At 44.2% G+C, this 22,149-nt stretch overlaps 1 protein-coding gene across 1 annotated transcript; it reads left to right on the top strand.

Moving 5' to 3' along the window:
* Positions 1 to 13,930: 13,930 nt before the first annotated feature.
* Positions 13,931 to 21,310, top strand: LOC106564549 (inward rectifier potassium channel 4). The gene is made up of 3 exons (XM_014130682.2): positions 13,931 to 14,201; positions 19,278 to 19,479; positions 19,687 to 21,310. The coding sequence occupies exons 2-3, from the start codon at positions 19,388 to 19,390 to the stop codon at positions 21,308 to 21,310; spliced, it is 1,716 nt and encodes a 571-aa protein (XP_013986157.1). The 5' UTR covers positions 13,931 to 14,201; positions 19,278 to 19,387.
* The last annotated feature ends 839 nt before the right edge of the window (positions 21,311 to 22,149 follow it).

Here is a 22,149-nt window from a genome sequence, read left to right as displayed (position 1 = left end):
AAGCCAAGTCAACAAACAGATTACCAACCATTTCGAATCCCACCGCACCCTCTCCGCTATGCAATCTGGTTTCAGAGCTGGTCATGGGTGCACCTCAGCCACGCTCAAGGTCCTAAACGACATCGTAACCGCCATCGATAAGAAACAATACTGTGCTGCCGTATTCATTGACCTGGCCAAAGTTTTTGACTCTGTTAATCACCACATCCTCATCGGCAGACTCAGTAGCCTTGGTTTCTCAAACGATTGCGTCGCCTGGTTCACCAACTACTTCTCTGATAGAGTTCAGTGTGTGAAATTGGAGGGCCTGCTGTCCGGACCTCTGGCAGTCTCTATGGGGGTACCACAGGGTTCAATTCTTGGGCCAACTCTTTTCTCTGTATACATCAATGATGTCGCCATTGCTGCTGGTGAATCTCTGATCCACCTCTACGCAGACGACACCATTCTGTATACTTCTGGCCCTTCTTTGGACACTGTGTTATTAACAACCCTCCAGACGAGCTTCAATGCCATACAACTCTCCTTCCATGGTCTCCAACTGCTCCTAAATACAAGTAAAACTAAATGCATGCTCTTCAACCGATCGCTGCCTGCACCTGCCCGCCTGTCCAGCATCACTTCTCTGGACGGTTCTGACTTAGAATTTGTGGACAACTACAAATACCTAGGTGTCTGGTTAGACTGTAAACTCTCCTTCCAGACTCACATCAATCATCTCCAATCCAAAGTTAAATCTAGAATTGGCTTCCTATTTCGCAACAAAGCATCCTTCACTCATGCTACCAAACATACCCTCGTAAAACTGACCATCCTACCAATCCTCGACTTCGGTGATGTCATTTACAAAATAGCCTCCAATACCCTACTCAACAAGCTGGATGCAGTCTATCACAGTGCCATCCGTTTTGTCACCAATGCCCCATATACTACCCACCATTGCGACCTGTACGCTCTCGTTGGCTGGCCTTCGCTGCATAATCGTTGCCAAACACATTGGCTCCAGGTCATCTACAAGACCCTGCTAGGTAAAGTCCCCCCTTATCTCCGCTCACTGGTCACCATAGCAGCACCCACCTGTAGCACGCGCTCTAGCAGGTATATCTCTCTGGTCACCCCTAAAGCCAACTCCTCCTTTGGTCGTCTCTCCTTCCAGTTCTCTGCTGCCAATGACTGGAACGAACTACAAAAATCTCTGAAACTGGAAACACTTATCTCCCTCACTAGCTTTAAGCACCAGCTATCAGAGCAGCTCCCAGATCACTGCACCTGTACATAGCCCATCTATAATTTAGCCCAAACTACTACCTCTTCCCCTACTGTATTTATTTATTTTATTTATTATTTTGCTCCTTTGCACCATATTATTTATATTTTAACTATGAACTTTCTTCAAATTATAAATCTACCATTCCAGTGTTTTACTTGCTATACTTTATTTACTTTGCCACCATGGCCTTTTTTGCCTTTACCTCCCTTATCTCACATCATTTGCTCACATTGTATATAGTCTTATTTTTGTCTACTGTATCATTGATTGTATGTTGTTTTACTCCATGTGTAACTCTGTGTTTTTGTATGTTGTCGAACTGCTTTGCTTTATCTTGGCCATGTCGCAATTGTAAATGAGAACTTGTTCTCAACTTGCCTACCTGGTTAAATAAAGGTGAAATAAATAAATAAATAAAAAATATGCTGTATATGTAGTAGGCCCTTACAATATGATGTACATGTAGTAGGAACTTACAATATGCTGTATATGTAGTAGGACCCTTACAATATGCTGTATATGTAGTAGGACCCTTACAATATGCTGTATATGTAGTAAGCCCTTACAATATGCTGTATATGTAGTAGGCCCTTACAATATGATGTACATGTAGTAGGAACTTACAATATGCTGTATATGTAGTAGGACCCTTACAATATGCTGTATATGTAGTAAGCCCTTACAATATGCTGTATATGTAGTAGGCCCTTACAATATAATGTACATGTAGTAGGCCCTTACAATATGATGTACATGTAGTAAGCCCTTACAATATGCTGTACATGTAGTAGGCCCTTACAATATACTGTACATGTAGTAGGCCCTTACAATATGCTGTAAATGTAGTAGGCCCTTACAATATGCTGTACATGTAGTAGTCCCTTACAATATGATGTACATGTAGTAGGCCCATTACAATATACTGTACATGTAGTAGGCCCTTATAACATGCTGTACATGTAGTAGGCCCTTACAATATACTGTACATGTAGTAGGCCCTTACAATATGCTGTATATGTAGTAGGCCCTTACAATATGATGTACATGTAGTAGGCCCTTACAATATACTGTACATGTAGCAGGCCCTTACAATATTCTGTATATGTAGTAGGCCCTTACAATATGATGTACATGTAGTAGGCCCTTACAATATGATTTACATGTAGTAGGCCCTTACAATATGCTGTACATGTAGTAGGCCCTTACAATATGCTGTACATGTAGTAGGCCCTTACAATATACTGTACATGTAGTAGGCCCTTACAATATACTGTACATGTAGTAGGCCCTTATAACATGCTGTACATGTAGTAGGCCCTTACAATATACTGTACATGTAGTAGGCCCTTACAATATGCTGTATATGTAGTAGGCCCTTACAATATGATGTACATGTAGTAGGCCCTTACAATATACTGTACATGTAGTAGGCCCTTACAATATTCTGTATATGTAGTAGGCCCTTACAATATGATGTACATGTAGTAGGCCCTTACAATATGATTTACATGTAGTAGGCCCTTACAATATGCTGTACATGTAGTAGGCCCTTACAATATGCTGTACATGTAGTAGGCCCTTACAATATACTGTACATGTAGTAGGCCCTTACAATATACTGTACATGTAGTAGGCCCTTACAATATACTGTACATGTAGTAGGCCCTTACAATATGATGTACATGTAGTAGGCCCTTACAATATACTGTACATGTAGTAGGCCCTTACAATATACTGTACATGTAGTAGGCCCTTACAATATACTCTACATGTAGTAGGCCCTTACAATATACTCTACATGTAGTAGGCCCTTACAATATACTGTACATCCAGTAGGCCCTTACAATATGCTGTACATCCAGTAGGCCCTTACAATATGCTGTGTACATCCAGTAGGCCCTTACAATATGCTGTACATCCAGTAGGCCCTTACAATATGATGTACATGTAGTAGGCCCTTACAATATACTCTACATGTAGTAGGCCCTTACAATATACTCTACATGTAGTAGGCCCTTACAATATACTGTACATCCAGTAGGCCCTTACAATACTCTGTACATCCAGTAGTCCCTTACAATATGCTCTACATCCAGTAGGCCTTACAATATGCTGTACATTCAGTAGGCCCTTACAATATGCTGTACATCCAGTAGGCCCTTACAGTATGCTGTACATGCAGTAGGTCCTTACAATATGCTGTACATGCAGTAGGTCCTTACAATATGCATAGCAATTCATCATGCTTTCTCTGCCCTCCCTCCTCCCTCTCTCTCTATAATGTCCCTCCTGTCGCCTCTCCAGTCTCCCCACTCACCTGGGTGTCCTGTGCCTCTGGTCTCTACGTGGGCTGGGGCTCTGGGTCCTCCTCCTCGGGCCCAGTACCACTTCCGCCCCCTCTCCCTCTGACCCCAGGTCCAGTCTGGGGATGTCGGCCAGAATGACGTAGTCATCTATGGTCATCCCCTGGGAGTCCACTGAGGCGGTTCTCTTGGGCTCCTCTCGGGTCAACAGGTACTCCAGGCCCCGCCTTATATTACTCTTGCTCCTGTCACTGATTGGCCTGTCATTCATTTCCATGGTCGCAGCGTGGGGTTTCAACGAATTGGCAAGCAGCTGGGAGTCGATGCCTAGTTGAGGGAGGGAGGAGGAGCTACAAGAGAGGGCAGGGCTTAGAAGGGAGTGGGAGGAGCCACGCCAGGAGCCTGGAGGGAGGCTGGGGTTGGTTTTAAGGGGGTGCATCTCTGTCCGTTCCTCTCTAGCAACCCTCTCTGGTCTCCTTGAGTAGCTCTGTGCTGTGTCAGGTCTGGTGTCGCTATGCTTGGTTTCTCTTTGGGGTGAATGGCTGTGTGTACCATAGCCACTTATAGGGGGAGAGGATTCCCAACTATCACGACTGCGAGTGGTTGGAGAAGGGTTTTTATCTGTTCTGGGCCGGGGGCTTCGAGACCCTTCGTAGGAGTTTGGCTGCAAGGCTGGAGAGTCACGTCGAGAGATGGAGTCAAGATTTTTGTACAGTTTTTCAGAGTCCAAACTGTGACTGTTTGAGTTGTGGGAGGGACGTCTTGACTCCCTTGACTCTCTTGACTCTCTTGACTCTCTTGGCTCTCTTGACTCTCTTGACTCTCTTGACTCTCTTGGCTCCCTTGGCTCTCTTGGCTCTCTTGACTCTCTTGACTCTCTTGGCTCTCTTGACTCTCTTGACTCTCTTGACTCTCTTGGCTCCCTTGACTCTCTTGACTCTCTTGACTCTCTTGGCTCTCTTGACTCCCTTGAATCTTGATCACGCCCATTGGCATAATGCTCTGTTTTACCATTTCTTACGTGGGAGGAGTCAGTGTGTTTGTAGGAGGCCGTGTTTTGAGACGGGGAGGGGTGGCGAGACACGACAGACCCTCGTCTGAGAGAGGGACTGGACCGTCCTGACGGATGGCGAGACGAGGAGCGAGATGAGTGACACGGAGCGTGAGAAGGAGCGTGACTTTTGGAGTGGGAGCTTCTACGTTGGGAGGACGCAGATCGAGATTCAGCAAGTTTATACCGGTTTGGGCATGGGGAGCGAGGGCTAGGAGACTGATCTTGAGAACCAGTGCCACCACGTCTGAAGTTGGAATGATAGGTGTACCTCTGTGGCGACTCGCTCCTCCAGGTCTCCTGCTGGAACGTTTCATCGCTTCTCCTCTGGGAGGGAATTCCGAGATTCACGTTCCGGTAGGGGATGGAGGCTTTGGGTTCTGGGCTGTGGTTGTTGGGGAGCGGATGGCCCCTCTCATAGTGCCGGTAAGGCCGTTTGGATACACCCTCCACCTGAGCCTGGGGACCACCATCAAATAAGGCTTTCCTGTCTGGAGAGAAGTAACCGCTTTCTCCTCTTGATCCTAGAAGTGAGGAGTAGGGACATGGCATGATTGAGCCCCACTCAAATGGAAAGCAAATTCACATTTAAATGTTTAACTGAAAAATGACAATAAGAATTCAAATTGAATTGGATGAAAATTGTAGCAGCAGTCCCAGACAAAATGTCTGTCTGTAATACTGTGAGCTGGTCTGACCTGAGGGTCGCCTGAACCTCTCCCGGCCTCTCTTCTCCTCCATCAGTGAGCTGTGTGGTGGTCTGTGGGGAGAGGGGTCCACCCGGGTCATCTCTGGCCCCGTCACACAGCACCCTGCTGGGCTGCTAGAGCCACTCCTCCCTGGGTCTGGCAGGAAGTCCCACTGGTCCTCCTGACTGCTGGGTGGAGATATAGAGGGAGGGCATGAGGGACATTGGTAGGGGTACACACTCTATGAGTTTGGCACAATGTACTGTAGAACTAGTTTAAGAGAAATCACTACCTGATTGTAGAATTTCATTCAAATATAATGTTTTCTAACTGTTTATTAAAGTTTTATAAATCACTTTAAGTATACCTTAATGTAGTGTTACTAAAGTCAACTGCCAATGACACTCACACTCACCTGTGTACCGTGTCAGAGTCACAGATATTGAGTTCCCAGTCAGGGCTCGGAGTATGAGTTAGGCTCTCCTGATAGGTCCAGACGCTCCTTGTGACATCACTGTAGCTGGTCACCTCCGACAGGAAGTCATGGTTGTCCTGATTCGTGGAAAGGGACACATTTCGTCCAATCGTTAATAATTCAGAGAACGTCAAACTGGTCAATGGCTTTGTCAATTCAGCAAACCATTTGAGAAGTGTAAAAGTTACTTTTAAGGCTTGGAACACAAAGTATGTAATTCTGTTGTGTTTACAGAAAGTTGAATAGTAACGTGAAAATACAGTTGGAGACAAATCAAACAAATTCAAACATGCTGCAGTGTACAGGTATCTCTATGGCAAGACAGTCATTACCTAGTGGGACCAATGACATTACAATGCTTAAAGATTAATTAAATGAATGAGTTGCAACCACTCTCAAGGTCAATTCAACAAGCATGTGATAAAGCACCAACAAGTAAAGTAAACAAACTTCAGACAAAATGGCTGCCTGTGGAATAAATGAAAAGAAGCTAACTTTCCGAATAACTCACCACAGCTAAAACAAAATGCTAACTTCTTACTACACCTGCTTGCAGAGCTTCCTTGGACATCCATTTACAAATCTGCTGTTAAGACAGGCTGCAAGTGGCAAGAACAACTTCTCTCCTCCCTCTCTCTCTCCCCCCCTCTCTCCTCCCCCATCTACCTCTCCTCTCTTCACCTTATCTACCTGAGCTAATACATTAGGCCGGCAAGGACGACGGTAACACAACCTCTCCCTGGCCTTGCTCATCATTATTTCATTGGCCTGCTGCTCTTCCACAACCAGAATCCACCCATCCTCCTCTCAACCCTTTCTTGATCCCTCTTCCATTTCTTGCCCTCCCTACAACACACAAAAGCCTTTCTTCTCTCTTGACTTTTGATCTCCGTGTTGTGTTGTGCGCAATATTCTGTTATTTTGAAATGAAAGGATTATTCAAATGAAAATAAAGATTAGTAGAAGTGTATTTCTGGTCCAGGTTCATCCATAGAGCTGGTGTTGTGAGTGTGGGTGCTTGTGTGCATGTGTTGTTTGAGCATATTAGATTACTTCAATGACAGTGAAGATTAGTAGAAGTGTATTTCTGGTACAGGTCCATCCTTAGAGTTCAGTTGAGTGGGCTGGCGTGTGTGTGTGTGTGTGTGTGTGTGTGTGTGTGTGTGTGTGTGTGTGTGTGTGTGTGTGTGTGTGTGTGTGTGTGTGTGTGTGTGTGTGTGTGTGTGTGTGTGTGTGTGTGTGTGTGTGTGTGTGTGTGTGTGTGTGTGCTTGTGCTTGTACGTGCGGTGTGTGTGGTGTGTGTGGTGTGTGTGGTGTGTGTGATTGTGTGTGCTTGTGTGTGATTGTGTGTGCTTGTGTGTGTGCTTGTGTGTGTGCTTGTGTGTGTGTGTTGTGTGTGTGTGTGTTTTTGTGTGTGTGTGTGTGTAATGTGTTATGTGAGCGGATTAGATTACTATCTTTCCCCCAAGGGATGCAAATGAGTTTTTAATTAATTAATGATAGAATAATAATATAATCAAACGCCAACCTGTGTGTTCGTCAGTCCTCATTACACCTACAGTATAGATTATATTATAATTACCCCGCTTGGTAGCTTTATTTGTGTTCATTGCATCATTATGTTGTTTAATATGCGCCTTTGTTTCATTCAGAACTGGTTACTCCTCATACTGCCACTTGGGAAGATAAAATGAACGATTTTGGAAGTGTTTCAAACGTATACCACAATTTACTGTACAGCAAAGGTAATAATCCAGACCTTTTCCAAACCCAATTACCCTTAACAGTCATTAGCCGTCCATCGTCCATTTCCCTCAACACTAGCCCCTCCTGCCTGGCTCACCTGTGAGGTAGTGTTCAGGTGCATGTGTCCCGGGCGCAGGCACGAACCACAGCGGGAGGGGTCAAAGGTGTTGGGTTGGAACTGGTGGCAGTAAAAGTCGTCAGCACAGAGCGGCATGATGGATCCTCAGATCAGGTGAACACCCCTATTTTACCCTGATGGTACGGCCCAGTGCAATGATGCGCTATTACAAAATCCACCTACACAAAGGTGGTACATTCTGATTAGAGGTGGGATAATCAATCAAACCATATACAGTATAGATAGCACATAGTAATGCAGTATGTCAAGAGCAACACTATACAGACGTAGGAACTTAATTTGAGTCAGTTTACTACAGCAGGAAAATAATCCTGCAGCAACAGGAAATGTGAACTTTTATGTGGATTATAATTAATGGACAATTTTGTAGTGGTTGATGCATTTTTCCTTAGGGCAAATCTAGTCTGAAATTTCAAAGTGGAAATTACTAACTGATCAAATTAAGATCTTACATCTTTAGAATTGCATTCTGAAGCAGAATATGGACCATATCAGTAATTTGCATGCATTGACCTGTAGCGGTCTTTACACTGTAATGTAATTCAATGAAATGCTTCAGGTAGTAGGTAACTTCATCTCTTGGTTGTGGCCAAACAACATCCTCTGGGTTCCTTGAGGTGAAGCAACAATTACTTAAGACAGCGACTGAGTGAAACAAAAACCACCGCTCATGCTAGGCTATATCTTTACAGCTCTGTACAAAAATAGTTTGACACACAATACTATAACCATAACACAGTAACTCACAGCCATTTTGTTAATGAAAGAAACACAAAGACTTAAAAGCATAATCTGTCTTTGCCATGCTGGTATTATGATATTAAAAACACTTCAAAGGTATTTCTAGAATTTTTAAATACCTTATGACTGTTAACTCCACGTTCATTTTTATCTGCAAAGTAACCAGCACAGGTCATACACTTCATACTCTCAGAACTCATCCAAGTCTGGGTGAAACTGGCGTGGGTATAACTGCCATTGTGGCTCTGTCTTTTGTCATGTTAAACATCAATTGACTCTCATTGGAGCCAACATGGCCCACTGGCTCCAAAGGTGTGTATCAGATGTCATCAGCTTTAGAGAGTGAAATGTGCAACTGGCTCCGTTGGACAGATGTCATGTGGTGGGCCTGTTTTACAGATGGCTGCTCTGAGGGTTACAGACAAGTGCGAGCAGTCACCTGTAAAACACTGTTTACTAGAACAGGCACTGCATGGTTGGACAGACATAGACTGGACCATAGACTGGACCATAGAGTGGCCACCTTCTGGGGAACAAGAAATACATGTTGAATCTTGAGTTGACATTAAACTGTATTCAAGTACAAGGTTAACCGATGAAAAACAAACCAGTTTAAATTGTTTTGTGAAAAAATGTACATGGTACCTTTCTTTAACATGGTATCTTTTTTAAAATCATTTTTGAAATGCCAGGTGGGTCCTTAATGTTGCAGGGCAGGTCGGCTAGTAGAGTATCTATGTCACTACCTACCTGAGGAAACGAAAAGGAGTATTTACAGCATCTAGCCTCACATATGTAACCTGTCTAGGGGCCCTTTGTGTGTGTGTATAGAATATAATATCAGCTGTGCTATGCTGAAAAGAGAGCTGTTTCCATAGATATACAGTAAATTATATCTCTTATCCACTGGGGGACAGCAGTGTCCAGAGAAGCCAGCAGAGGGGGCCAGCAGTGTCATCAGGATCTTACTGGAAGGCCAGGTAGCACACACAGGCACACACACACATACAGGAGAACACATACTCACACACATTGACAAAGACAGACTCTTCCCACAGTCTCTTAGTGGATCATATACTCTCACTTGTCATTCACGCTGCATGCTCAGCGTAGACTGTAGACTATAACGGCTGTGTATTTATAGATGTACTGTATGTTTAAATAGGTGAAGTGAACACTGACTGCTCTGGATCCTGTAACAGGGCCAGTTTATCACTGTGTGGAATAGTCTCAATTCAAGCTCAAATTAGCTGTACCAAAAGTTGCGTATGATTAATTGCACTCTCAGAAATTGTAGTTTTGAAAAGTTTACCTGTAATACTATTCTCAGAGAATATTAACCCCAAAAAATCTTTCAAATGAAATGTCACCCTCAGGATATTAATAACAGCATGTTTGGCAAGAAAATGTTGCAGGGAGTTATTTCTGCCCAAATCCTTTTTCCGCTGAGCGTCCTAGTTGCATAGATACACTCTGTTGCTCAGGCGACAGTTGCCATGGTGAGAGGTGATTTAGTAACCATGGAAATATGATGGCCAAAGTAAAGTTCAGCATCCTACCAACTTGAAGTTGGCATGACTGACTTCTATAAATGTAAATAGACTGTATTTTCATGAATGTATCATAGAGTGATTAAACATTCTTAAATATGCATATCTTTGGTAGTAGAATGACTCATACAGGTCACACGCAAGGGTGAAATAGAACCAGATCATCAAAAGACAATATTGTAAGTACCGTATAAAAGCTTTCAGAGAAAATGTAATTCTCCGAAATTACATTTCAAGCATCAACTTCCTTAAGAGTCTAAGGGGGAGAGGGGGTGGGGCTTCTACTAAGCTAACATATGGAATTGTTTTAACATGGTCATACCATGAATCATTTAGCTATTTGATTTGGAATTTTAGGACCCCTTTAGGTATCAGAAACATATATTGAAACAATTATTTGATCAAACATTGAATTTGGCCTTACTGCTATTAGCCTGTAGAAAGACATTGAATAACAGATTAATACATGGAAACAAATCTAAAAGAAGTTTGTTTTAAAGTGTATGTCCTATATCTGAGAAATATAACAATGATCAGGAGGTTATTCTTAGTTTATTACCCATATTTAACAAATGCTTTTGGCACTGAACTACTTCCATATATGCTTCCATTCATGTATTCAACTGGTATGGGCTACCTTCAGAGTCTGGGACTGCATTGCCCATCTAATGGCCTAGACTAGATGACCAATCACAGAGGACCAGTGTTTTGCCTTTATTAAACTCAAGTGGAACCCACACGCCTCAATGCCTTGGTTTCTTGAAGCACTGGAGAAATCTGAGAGACAGCTCTTTTGCAGGTCACCAAATGTCCCTTCGCATTGCTCTGAACTTAGTGAGATAGATTAGAACTAACATCCCCGCTGAGGTTACATCATGAGTCCCCGCTGTGCCCAGTATTTGAACTATATATATATATATATATATAAAACTGCTATCCACCACCCAAGTGCCTCATTCCCCCTCATTTTCACACAGAGATCTGTACCCATTTTGCAGTTTGTTCTAAATTCGATGGGAGTTCATTTAGCATGCCTGATCTTCATGTGCATGCAGTATCACTTGCCTTCAATTCCTAGTCTGTCTTTCTTCCTAATTTGAAATCAATATAGACTTAGTTATGTAATTATTACACAACTATATGCCTGTAATGAATTCACCCTTGTGGAGTAATACTGGCCATTCTGTCCCTCTTTTCTTCAGCCTCATTTCTTAAAAACATATTGACCTGGATCTGCTAGCTGTGAGGAATGAGGCGGCCTCCTGTTTCTAAGTAAATTGGCTCTCACCGCGTACGGGGGGGAGTCATCAGGACTGGAGCAGAGTCGAAGGAAAACACAAAATAGCTTGTGTCAGTTCAAACACTACATTTACATTTAATAATGAAACTAATACAGCTTTTTAAGGATATTGTTTATTATTTTGGCCACAGGTCAAATTTTTATTCATGTTGCTGACCTAAAAATCTCCCAAAAGCAGGTCCAGGTGAAAATAGAGAAATAGATGGAGGTGAAGGAGAGAAAGGTGGATGGAGGGAGAGAGAGAGAAAAAGAGAGAGAGAGAGAGAGATGCAGGAGCAGTGGTTTGATGCCTTGAGCAAGGTGTGCTTATGAAAAAGAGTTAATATCTTATGTGATAGCTTACTCCAGCCAGCCTCAGTCAGACAGATTATGGTTATTAATACACAGACATAAAGATGGTCATTTCATTTCTGTCAGTGGGGCAGGTGTAATGGAAGCAGTCTCCAACCTTCCCTTCTCTTTGTTTCAGTCAGAATATCATAGAGTAGAGTAGAGTAGAATAGTGTAGTGCAGAATACAGAGTTGGGTAGGGTATGGTAGAGTAGAGTAGAGTAGAATTACCTGAATTCGATCAACAAATCAAAATACACCTACTGTATCCCTACTGTAACTTTTCCTTGTGTCTTTCCACATTTTTAGGTCTAACTGCTACCACTCAAAACAACAGTAAACAAACAGCAAGATAACTCCCCTCTTGTCATTAGTTGCAGCATCCTTGTTCCGCTGTCTTCTAGAATCTAAACCCACCCACACATTTCTTCCCCACTCCCACCCCATTTAGAGCTCTATTCAATCCATATTGCATAAGTTCAGTATTAAAGCGTGCTTGACTCGCATTGACTCGCAGCGTAATTGTCTCGCATTAGCTGAGCCCGCATTCACAGTAAAGGCTGAATATGTCAGCTCAATGGGAAATTGCCTTTACATTTCTATCACACAATCTGTAATGGTTCAGCGATACAGATTGAACAGAACCCCTAATCCCTCTTGACCTTGACCTACACTGTTGTTTCACCCCGTTCTCCATCTCTCTCTCGTTCTCTTTCTCTCTCTTCCTCTCTCTGTCTCCCACCTTTCTCTCCCTATCCATCTATCCATCTATCCATCTGTCTGTCTGTCTGTCTGTCTGTCTGTCTGTCTGTCTGTCTGTCTGTCTGTCTGTCTGTCTGTCTGTCTGTCTGTCTGTCTGTCTGTCTGTCTGTCTGTCTGTCTGTCTGTCTGTCTGTCTGTCTGTCTGTCTGTCTGTCTGTCTGTCTGTCTATCTATCTATCATCTATCTATCTGTCTTTCTTTATCCCTCTCTCTCGGTACATTGAACACCCACCACGTCTGGCTGAAGAGAACTTGGGTTTTAAAAATAAATTGTTTCAACTGTATAATTTCAGATAAATGTTTGCTTGAGACAAGTAAGAGAGAGCGAGAGAGAGAGAGGAAATAAGAAAGGTATCCATAGAAACTATCAAGTTGCATATAATTGTGTCTGTCTGAAATATTATAACTAACTATATTTCTCTGCAAAAAGAGACATTGCTGATGCCAATACAAATATGATTTATAAATTAAACTATGAACAGTAGTGTCTTTGATGGAAATTATAAAGTTGGATGAACTTATTGCAGCTAGGAGAAAGTTCTGCAGGTCTCCATCGCTGGTTCAGTAGACTCCCTGTGGTAAAATATTGCTCTAATCAATGACAAAGCAAATGAGGTGGTGATTGTTAGCAGGGTGCTGAGACTGGCCTGGAGGCTAAATGTATGTGACAGCCAGCCAGGCAGGCCACGGTAGGGTGGTGGTAGTTCGGGGAGTATCCGTTTTCCGTTTAAGTAGTTTTCAGCACCTCTGCTCTGGACAGCTCCACAATGCAACACTGGGATCCGATTTCAATTGCCTGTTCACACTAGGTTACTAGGGATACTTTGTTTCTTACCCCACACCCCCTCTTCAGCTGGTTTGTTACGTATATATGTAGAATCATCATTTGACCAATTATGTCGCAACAAAATAATCCTGCAGCAACGGGATTTGAACGTTTAGTCCATAACGTTGTTGGATCGGTGGTTAGGACATTAGCTGGCTAAAAGTAGGCTACATGAAAAGTGCAATACTGTTAATTAATATAACAGTGTGTTAGTGTGGGTGTTCAGTGGATTTATGTAAATCACGAAGCTCATCTGGATTTCCTGCGGTGCAAGAAAATTCTCAGCCACAAAAGAGTGATCAAATTAAGAATCTGCATTTGTAAATGCGACTCTAACGTTACATGATGTTTGTATTTGTCGACAACAGGGATATTTAATCAACCACCTTCTTGTCGTTCACTTTTTTTATTAGGCCTATTTCTATAAATCTATTCACAGTTCAATAATACAGCTTCAAACTCGCACAAAGACAGCTCGCATGTACAGCCTAACACTGATCTGAATTCACTGAAAATCCGAGCAATGCATAGCAACCTGTTTTCTTCTCCGGAGGCCAGTCTAATAAAAATCTGTAGCGCGGGCGGTAAATAATAGGGAAGCACACCTACACTCTCAGGAACACAACTCCACGTAAACGGGGACATAATCAAAGTGACAAGCGCTCCATCCCTCCCGCCCGCCCTCTCTCTCCCACCCACAGCTAGCTAGGGACAGAGAGATGTGCCGTGCGCACCTCACATACACAGGGTCCGAGCGCTTATTGAGTGAAGTGCGAGTCCAACAGAGAGAGCGAATGCGAGCAGTTGAGTGGGATGCAATGAAGCAATAAAACAGAACATTGGAAGAATATTAGGATTCAAAGACAAAAAGTTTCAAAATGAACGTTATGAGACAATGAAACGGGCTGCAAAAAAGGAATTCGTAGAGAGGACAGAACATTAAGGATGTGTTTTATTTTTTATTTTGGAGAGGATGTCAACGTTGTTTTTCAAGTAGCTAACAACATTGCCATTAAAAGGTGAGTATTTATTCTAATCGTTGACAGTTTTTTTCATAGGCAAAAACACTTTTCCATTGACAGGACAAGTTGTCATGAACTTGACCTGTTTTTCTTTTAGATTGGTTGGTTTTTAGGTTGGCTAGTCGAAGAGTTTGTTGTTTTTAACATGCAGCGTTTCGACGAAGCTCACTTCATACACTGGTTACGGCCCCGAAATAAACTGCAGAGTAATCTTGTCTGTTTTCACCAGTATTATGTCACGACATGAACTCCTCGCTTTGTAGAGCCCAGTGAAACCTGTTATTTTCTGCTGTTCACTGTCCTTCAGACAAACACTGTAAAAGGATCAATGAATCCGCTAACGTAACGCATTGTTCTGGCCTATAATGTCAATCAACTGTAAATGATGCGCAGGCAAATCCTAATTGTGTGACATATTTTATTGATTAGTCCGTAGGCGATGTGGCGTGCCAGTTTGGATATCCTGAGAGGTTTGATTTGCAAGACTCAAAATGAAATCAGATATGGACATTTAATTCCTATATTCAGACATTCTTATTTCCTATATGCGCGGGAACAGATTTCAGCACTGGACAGCTCTACACGTCAGCATCAACTTTGATATAGTTTAGCAAGTGCGTAGGCCTACCCTGCACTGTGGTATAAAAAAGTCTAATTTTAGTTTATCATTGGCTATTCAAAGAATGGGATATCTCGTCATCCCATATTTTTTCATAGATATGGGGGTTTTTTACACAGTAATGTGCATTCATGATAGACGTGCAGATCGTGTATATTTGAATGAGATACTGTGTTCATAGAGCTCCCATCAAAGCCATTAAAAAAAGACGGACATAACTTTCCCCCATCCCTATTACTTGCCTACAATAACGTCTGCCATAATCATGTATAACAATGCTTTATTCAGTGATGACGACGCCACAACGCCACCAATCACCGCTAAACCGGATCAAAAGTAACACCCCATCGCTCTGATGTCATAATCTCTATACCCCCGGTTCTTTCTTCCCTTCATCCATCCATCCCTGACAAGCGCATGCCCTGACCTGTGCTGTCACCTAAACTCTTCACTTTCTTTTTCCTTTCTTTCTCTCCTTTTAATGTCAGTCTCAGATTAAAGAAGAACATTTAAGCCAGGTCGCTTGACTGCATCCACCTTTCATACCACAGTTTGGATTAGGAGATTACTACACACGCACATGCAAACGCCAACGCACATGCATACACACACGAGCGCGCGCTCACACACATACGCGCGCGCGCACACACACACACACACACACACACACACACACACACACAAACTTTCATCCATTCATATTAATTTCCCCTGGGATTAAGTGTTTCCGGATTCAAGGCATATCTGAGCTGCATATACATATTGACAATTTTAGGCCCTAAAAGTATTGTGTTGTGTAGAGTTCTCTTGTGGAGTAGGTTCTGTTGTGGAGTAGGTTATGGTCGGTGTGCTCAGTTAGTAGAGCATGGCGCTTGCAACGCCAGGGTTGTGAGTTCAATTCCCACGGGGGACCAGTATGAAAACGTATGTATTCACATCTGTAAATCGCTCTGGATGAGAGCGTCTGCCAAAATGTAAATGCGCTGAAATATCTGGGTGTTTGTCTCTGTTCTGTGTGATTCAGTTTTACCCACATTTAAGTGAATCAGTCCTGTATGTGACTCAGTCACTCAGGAGAGCACTTACACCTCTGGTGTCTCTACCCTCTCGCTTCACCTCGGCGGCGGTGCCTCGTGCTAAATCATCCCCGCTCGACACGGCAAATCAGAGCGTCGAGGAGGGGAAAGAGGTTCCTATGGAAACGGCTAATAACTATCATCAACATTTAATTACTCCTGCTCTCCCTCAGGGACTAGTGGTTCCTGACTGTCTCTGGTTGCGTCCTAAGTGACACCCTATTCCCTATATAGTGCACTACTTTTGACCAGAGCCATATGAGATGTGGTCAAAAGTAGTGCACTATGTAGAGAATAGGGTGCCATTTTCATCCTACTCTCTATAAACAGTACCAGTCAAAAGTTTGGACACACCAAGGGTTTATCTTTATTTTTACTATTTTTCTACATTATAGAATAGTAGTGAAGACATCAAAACTATGAAAAAACACATATGGAATCATGTAGGAACCAAAAAAGTGTTAAACAAATCAAAATATATTTTATATTTGAGATTCTTCAAAGTAGCCACCCTTCACCTTGATGACAGCTTTGCACACTCTTGGCACTATCTCAAACAGCTTCATGAGGTAGTCACTTGGAATACGTTTCCATTAACAGGTGTGCCTGCTTAAAAGTTAATTTGTGTAATTTTCTTAATGGGTTTGAGCCAATCAGTTGTACTGTGACATGGTAGGGGTGGTATACAGAAGATAGCCCTATTTGGTAAAATACCAAGTCCATATTATGGCAAGAACAGCTCAAATAAGCAAAGAGATATGAAAATCCATGATTAGTTTAAGACATGAAGGTTAGTCAATCCGGAAAATTTCAAAAACGTTTAAAGTTTCTTTAAGTGCAGTTGCAAAAACCATCAAGCGCTATGATGAAACTGGCACTCATGAGAAATGCCACAGGAAAGGAAGACCCAGAGTTACCTCTGCTGCAGAGAATAAGTTCATTAGAGTTACCAGCCTCAGAAATAGCAGCCCAAATAAATGCTTCACAGAGTTCAAGTAACACATCTCAACATCAACTGTTCAGAGGAGACTGCGTGTATCAGGCTTTCATGGTTGCTGCAAAGAAACCACTACTAAAGGACACCAATAAGAAAAAGAGACTTGCTTGGGCCGAGAAACACGAGCAATGGACATTAGACCGGTGGAAATCTGTCCTTTAGTCCGATGAGTCCAAATTTGAGATTTTTGGTTCCAACCGCCGTATCTTTGTGAGACACATAGTAGGTGAGTGGATGATCTCCGCATGTGTGGTTTCCACCTTGAAGCATGGAGGTGGAGGTGTGATGATGTGGGGGTGCTTTGCTGGTGACACTGTCCGTGATTTATTTAGAATTCAAGGCACAGTTAACCAGCATGGCTACCACAGAATTCTGCAGTGATATGCCATCCCATCTGGTTTGCGCTTAGCGGGACAATCATTTGTTTTTTAACAGGACTAGGACACAACACACATCCAGGTTGTGTAAGGGCTATTTGACTAAGAATGAGAGTGATGGAGTACTGCATCAGATGACCTGGCATCCACAATCACCCGACCTCAACCCAATTGAGATGGTTTCGGATGAGTTGGACTACAGAGTGAAGGAAAAGCAGCCAACAAGTGCTCAGCATATGTGGGAACTCCTTCAAGACTGTTGGAAAAGCATTCCAGGTGAAGCTGGTTGAGAGAATGCCAAGTGTGCAAAGCTGTCATCAAGGCAACGGGTGTCTACTTTGAACAATCTCAAATATAAAATATATTTTGATTAATTTAACACTTTTTTGGTTACTACATGATTCCATATGTGTTATTTCATAGTTTTGATGTCTTTACTATTATTCTACAATGTAGAAAATAGTAAAAAAAAAGAAAAACCCTTGAATGAGTAGGTGTGTCCAAACCTTTGACTGGTACTGTATATTCTACAAAATGTTCTAGATCTGTAGTGCATCTATATGTCTTGGAATCCTCCGATGGTGAAGATATGGTTAACAGTATGGCTACATTCTGAGTTTCACGTCTCAATGGGAATCAGGTTGACCGGAAAAGACTACTGTTTCCTCAGTCCTTGGCGATGGATTCATTATGATCTGGCATTATCCCATAGACTCTCAAACTGAGAATCTCAAGCTGTCACAGTCTTCCATTCATATGCATTATTCTTCTCCTCCAACCTAACTCAGATACACATTCTTGTCGAATCAAACTCCCAGGATCCTCGGGAAGTGGTATGGAAAGACCTGATACGTTTGACCCTGGTTAACACTGTGTACACTAAACACCCCTTAAGACACAGTGGCACTGGTGTGATGTTGTCAATAATGTCATGTCAGCCCCCTGGATTTCTCTCTCTCTCTCTCTCTCTCTCTCTCTCTCTCTCTCTCTCTCTCTCTCTCTCTCTCTCTCTCTCACTCACTCACTCACTCACTCACTCACTCACTCACTCACTCTCTCACCCCCTTTGGTCCAGCTGCTACAGTGGTTGATATGTAACAATGCTGACGTAATCTATCCCAGCCTCTTACTGAGGATTTAAGTTGGGAAGGATCCTGGATCCTCAATCCAGCCAATAAGCACACGGCAGGAGCAACATCTGTCCATCTGCTGTGTGTGTGTGTGTGTGTGTGTGTGTTTATTTGGGAGGGAAGAAAATTGCCATAGACTGTCACGCAAAGGTAAAAAACAACCCTGCTAAATCCTGTCAGTCTGTGGACAGTGTGTGTATGTGTGTGTGTGTGTGTGTGTGTGCGTGCGTGCGCATGTGTGTGCACTCGCGCTCAAGTCTGTGTGTTTTAATAAATCCGTGCTGACGTGTGTCGACGTGTCAGTTTCATTGACCCAACAGTGATGTCACAGCGCCTTAGTAAGCTACAGCAGTTGGACATGTATTTTTTTACACATAGCTGACTTCACACCTCACTTCAAACCATCCAGTGCTGCTGTTCTATAGCGTGCAGCTACAAACCTGTTACGGCTGTTATGCAACGCTTTCCCTTGGTCGCCCTGATAGTCTAGCGATCACATAATGGGTACTAGCTCTAACCCACTACGTCACCCGGCCTCTAACCCTGTCATCAAGCCAAACACCAGATCAATTGTTCCCTTAACAGTAGTTCAGCACAGATTCCTCTCTCTTTCAGACCTTTGGCCCCTCCTATGTCTGTTAGTGTGTTCCACCCCATGCTGACATAAAGGGGCCTCGGGCGACCGGCTCCGAGGGACTCAATCTATAACCATCATGATGAATATTTGTCTGTTTTTCTTCACGCATGAAGAGAGTTGACTATCCCACCCTCCTCCTGCATGACATGTGTAGATGTAGGAATACTGTGCATTGGGTGTTGTGATTCTGAATGACCATAAAACTTCATACTGTTCTCTGATTTGCTGTCATTCCAGGAAATGCATCAGAAGGAGGCAACGCTGATATCTCCAAGGGGTCCTTAGACCTGAGGCTGTTGTCCTCCTGCCCCTCTGCCCACAGCCTCCTACCAAGCTGGTCTCTTTTAATGGTTGGCACTGGCCACCGCGGCCCTGAATACTGCCCACACAGACACAGCCTGATGATCACTGGTGCCATGGGAGCAGTGCGAGTCAACAGGTAGGACTGGGGAATAGGACAATCAGCTCTTTTTCTCCCCCTTTTCCTGCCTCTAAAAGCCTATCCTTGTTGTCTATTCTTGGACTATAAAACACAGGCAAATCATGTTTTTGACTGCACTGGGCCTTTAACTCTTAAACCTGCCATGTCTCCATCACCCTCCTCTCTAAACTCATGTATTTTGTTTGGGTTTTTGTTTCACATCAGATACAGCATCGTAGCCACCGATGAAGACCACTTCAAGATCTCTACCCTGGGCCTCCACAATGGCCATGGTCCCCTGATGCACCACAATATGACTGGGAGAGGTATGGGGGGCGGAGGAGGTGGTGGAGGAGGAGGGTCAGAAGGAGGAGGAGGCGGCAGCTCGTTAGCCCTGCGAGCAACAGAGCCTGTCAACAACGGCCGCCAGATCTCCACGACGGGGCCCAACCATGTCCGGAGCCGCTTCGTGAAAAAGAACGGCCAGTGCAACGTGGTTTTCCACAACATGGAAGACAAGACGAAACACTACCTGGCCGACATATTTACCACCTGCGTGGACATCCGCTGGCGTTACATGCTGCTCCTCTTCACCTCTACCTTCCTGCTCTCCTGGTTCCTCTTCGGTGTGGTCTTCTGGGGAGTGGCCCTGGCCCATGGGGACTTCGACCTTCGACCCGGCCTGGGAGAGGGGCCTCTGGCCGGCTTGGAGGGAGGAGGGGTGGAGTGGAAGCCCTGCATCCTACACGTCCAAGGCTTCGTAGGAGCGTTTCTCTTCTCCATAGAGACCCAGACCACCATTGGGTATGGGTTCCGCTGCGTCACCGAGGAGTGTCCGGCGGCGGTGGCTACGGTGGTGGTCCAGTCCATTGTGGGCTGCATCATCGACTCCTTCATGATCGGAACCATCATGGCCAAGATGGTTCGACCTAAGAAGCGGGCGCAGACCTTGCTGTTCTCGCACCACGCGGTAATCTCCATGCGGGACGGGAAGCTGTGCCTGATGTTTCGCCTGGGGAACATGAGGAAAAGCCACATCGTGGAGGCTCACGTCCGGGCACAGCTCATCCGGCCGCACGTCACCGCTGAAGGCGAGTACCTCCCCATGGAGCAGACGGACATCGACGTGGGCTACGACGAGGGCCTGGACCGCCTCTTCCTGGTGTCTCCGCTGGTCGTGGTCCATGAGATCAACGAGAACAGCCCGCTGTACTGCATGAGCAGCGCTGACCTGACAACGGAGGACTTTGAGATCGTGGTGATACTGGAGGGGATGGTGGAGGCCACGGCCATGACCACCCAGGCCCGCTCCTCCTACCTGGCCAGGGAGATCCTGTGGGGCCACCGCTTCGAGCCTGTGGTCTTCGAGAAGGAGCACCGCTACCAGGTAGACTACTCCCGCTTCCACAAGACCTACGAGGTGCCAGCTACTCCGCACTGCAGCGCCAGGGAGCTCCGGGAAATGACGGGCCGATCCCGCTCCCCCTCGTCTGCCTCCGGCTCTAGTTCTACCCGGTCAGTGTCCCCTCTCGGTCCCAAGTCCTCCGGCCTACACCTCTTGCCTCCACACTCCCCCAGCGCCTTCTGCTACGAGAACGAGGTGGCCCTGTGCTGCGGGGAGGAGGAGGGGGAGGAGGAAGGGGAGATGGGTGTGATGCTGGGGGGGAGGGACGACGGGGAGGGGGAGGAGAGGGACGTGCAACTAGACATCTTCCAGGAGAGATTTCAGGACCAGGTAGCGGTGGACATGAACATGCTGTGTGTGCTGGACATGGACAATCAGATTGACAGGCTGCAGCCGGCTATAGCTCTTGATGCGCTGGGCTTCAGGAGGGAATCAGGAGTGTAGTGACTGATTCACACTATAGAGTCAAACTGAGACAAGACAATCCTGTGCTGGCCTGGTTACGCATCCACTAAAGTTGCTGGAACTGTGCTAGAAAGGATATTGTGAGAGGAAAATGTCCAAGCCAGCCAGGGCCGTAGCTACATATGAGGACACCGCGGTCCAGACCTAGTTCATTTTTTTTAGAATTAAAATAAATATGTATTTTTGGGGAACTCATTCTGGGTCTGAACTTACTGTTGAGAGTTAGAATAGTAGAATACACAAGGTGTGATTTTGAAACTTGGCTGCTCCAGTTTTCCTCTGTCACTCACTGACAGTCACTCAATTAGCCCATGTCATTAAAAATAAAATAAAAATAGGTCAATTAGTCTAGTTAGTCTAGACTAAACTTGTAGTAATCATGACCAAATGACTGACTGGGCACATAGGGCACGTGCCCAGGGCCCTGACCTCCAGGGGTCCCCCATTGATTTTGTTAGTCACTCTCACTCAGATATCATAAGTCATGTCAAAATCTGTAGAATTGCAGGAACATTTCAAAACTTTTTTTTAATGCTTTACCATTTGTTAATAAAATAATTTCTGCTAACAGGTCCCTCAGTACCTAATAAAGGATCGTTTTTAATCCTGGTGCTGAGTTAATTCATGTGTAGCGGCTAATTGTGTAGCTAGGCTATGCGTTTGTAGATCGACTGACGTGAATGAAGCTTCAGAAACCATAGTGATAATGGCTTAGGTCCTCTTTTTTGCTCTTCTCCAAATAGCATTTTAGAGTTTTTTAATTGTATAGAAATGCAGTAAAATGTCCTCACTAACACGCAGACCCTGGCTACAGCCCT

The sequence above is a fragment of the Salmo salar genome, chromosome ssa12 (genome assembly GCF_905237065.1).
Source record: "Salmo salar chromosome ssa12, Ssal_v3.1, whole genome shotgun sequence".
Taxonomy (NCBI): domain Eukaryota; kingdom Metazoa; phylum Chordata; class Actinopteri; order Salmoniformes; family Salmonidae; genus Salmo; species Salmo salar.
This window is presented reverse-complemented; position numbering and strand designations above follow the sequence as displayed.

Excerpts from the sequence above, each read along its gene's own strand:
- LOC106564549 (XM_014130682.2), top strand. The coding sequence starts at position 19,388 with ATGGTTGGCACTGGCCACCGCGGCCCTGAATACTGCCCACACAGACAC. Across the intron at positions 19,480-19,686 it reads GGAGCAGTGCGAGTCAACAG|ATACAGCATCGTAGCCACCG; the intron begins GTAGGACTGGGG and ends GTTTCACATCAG.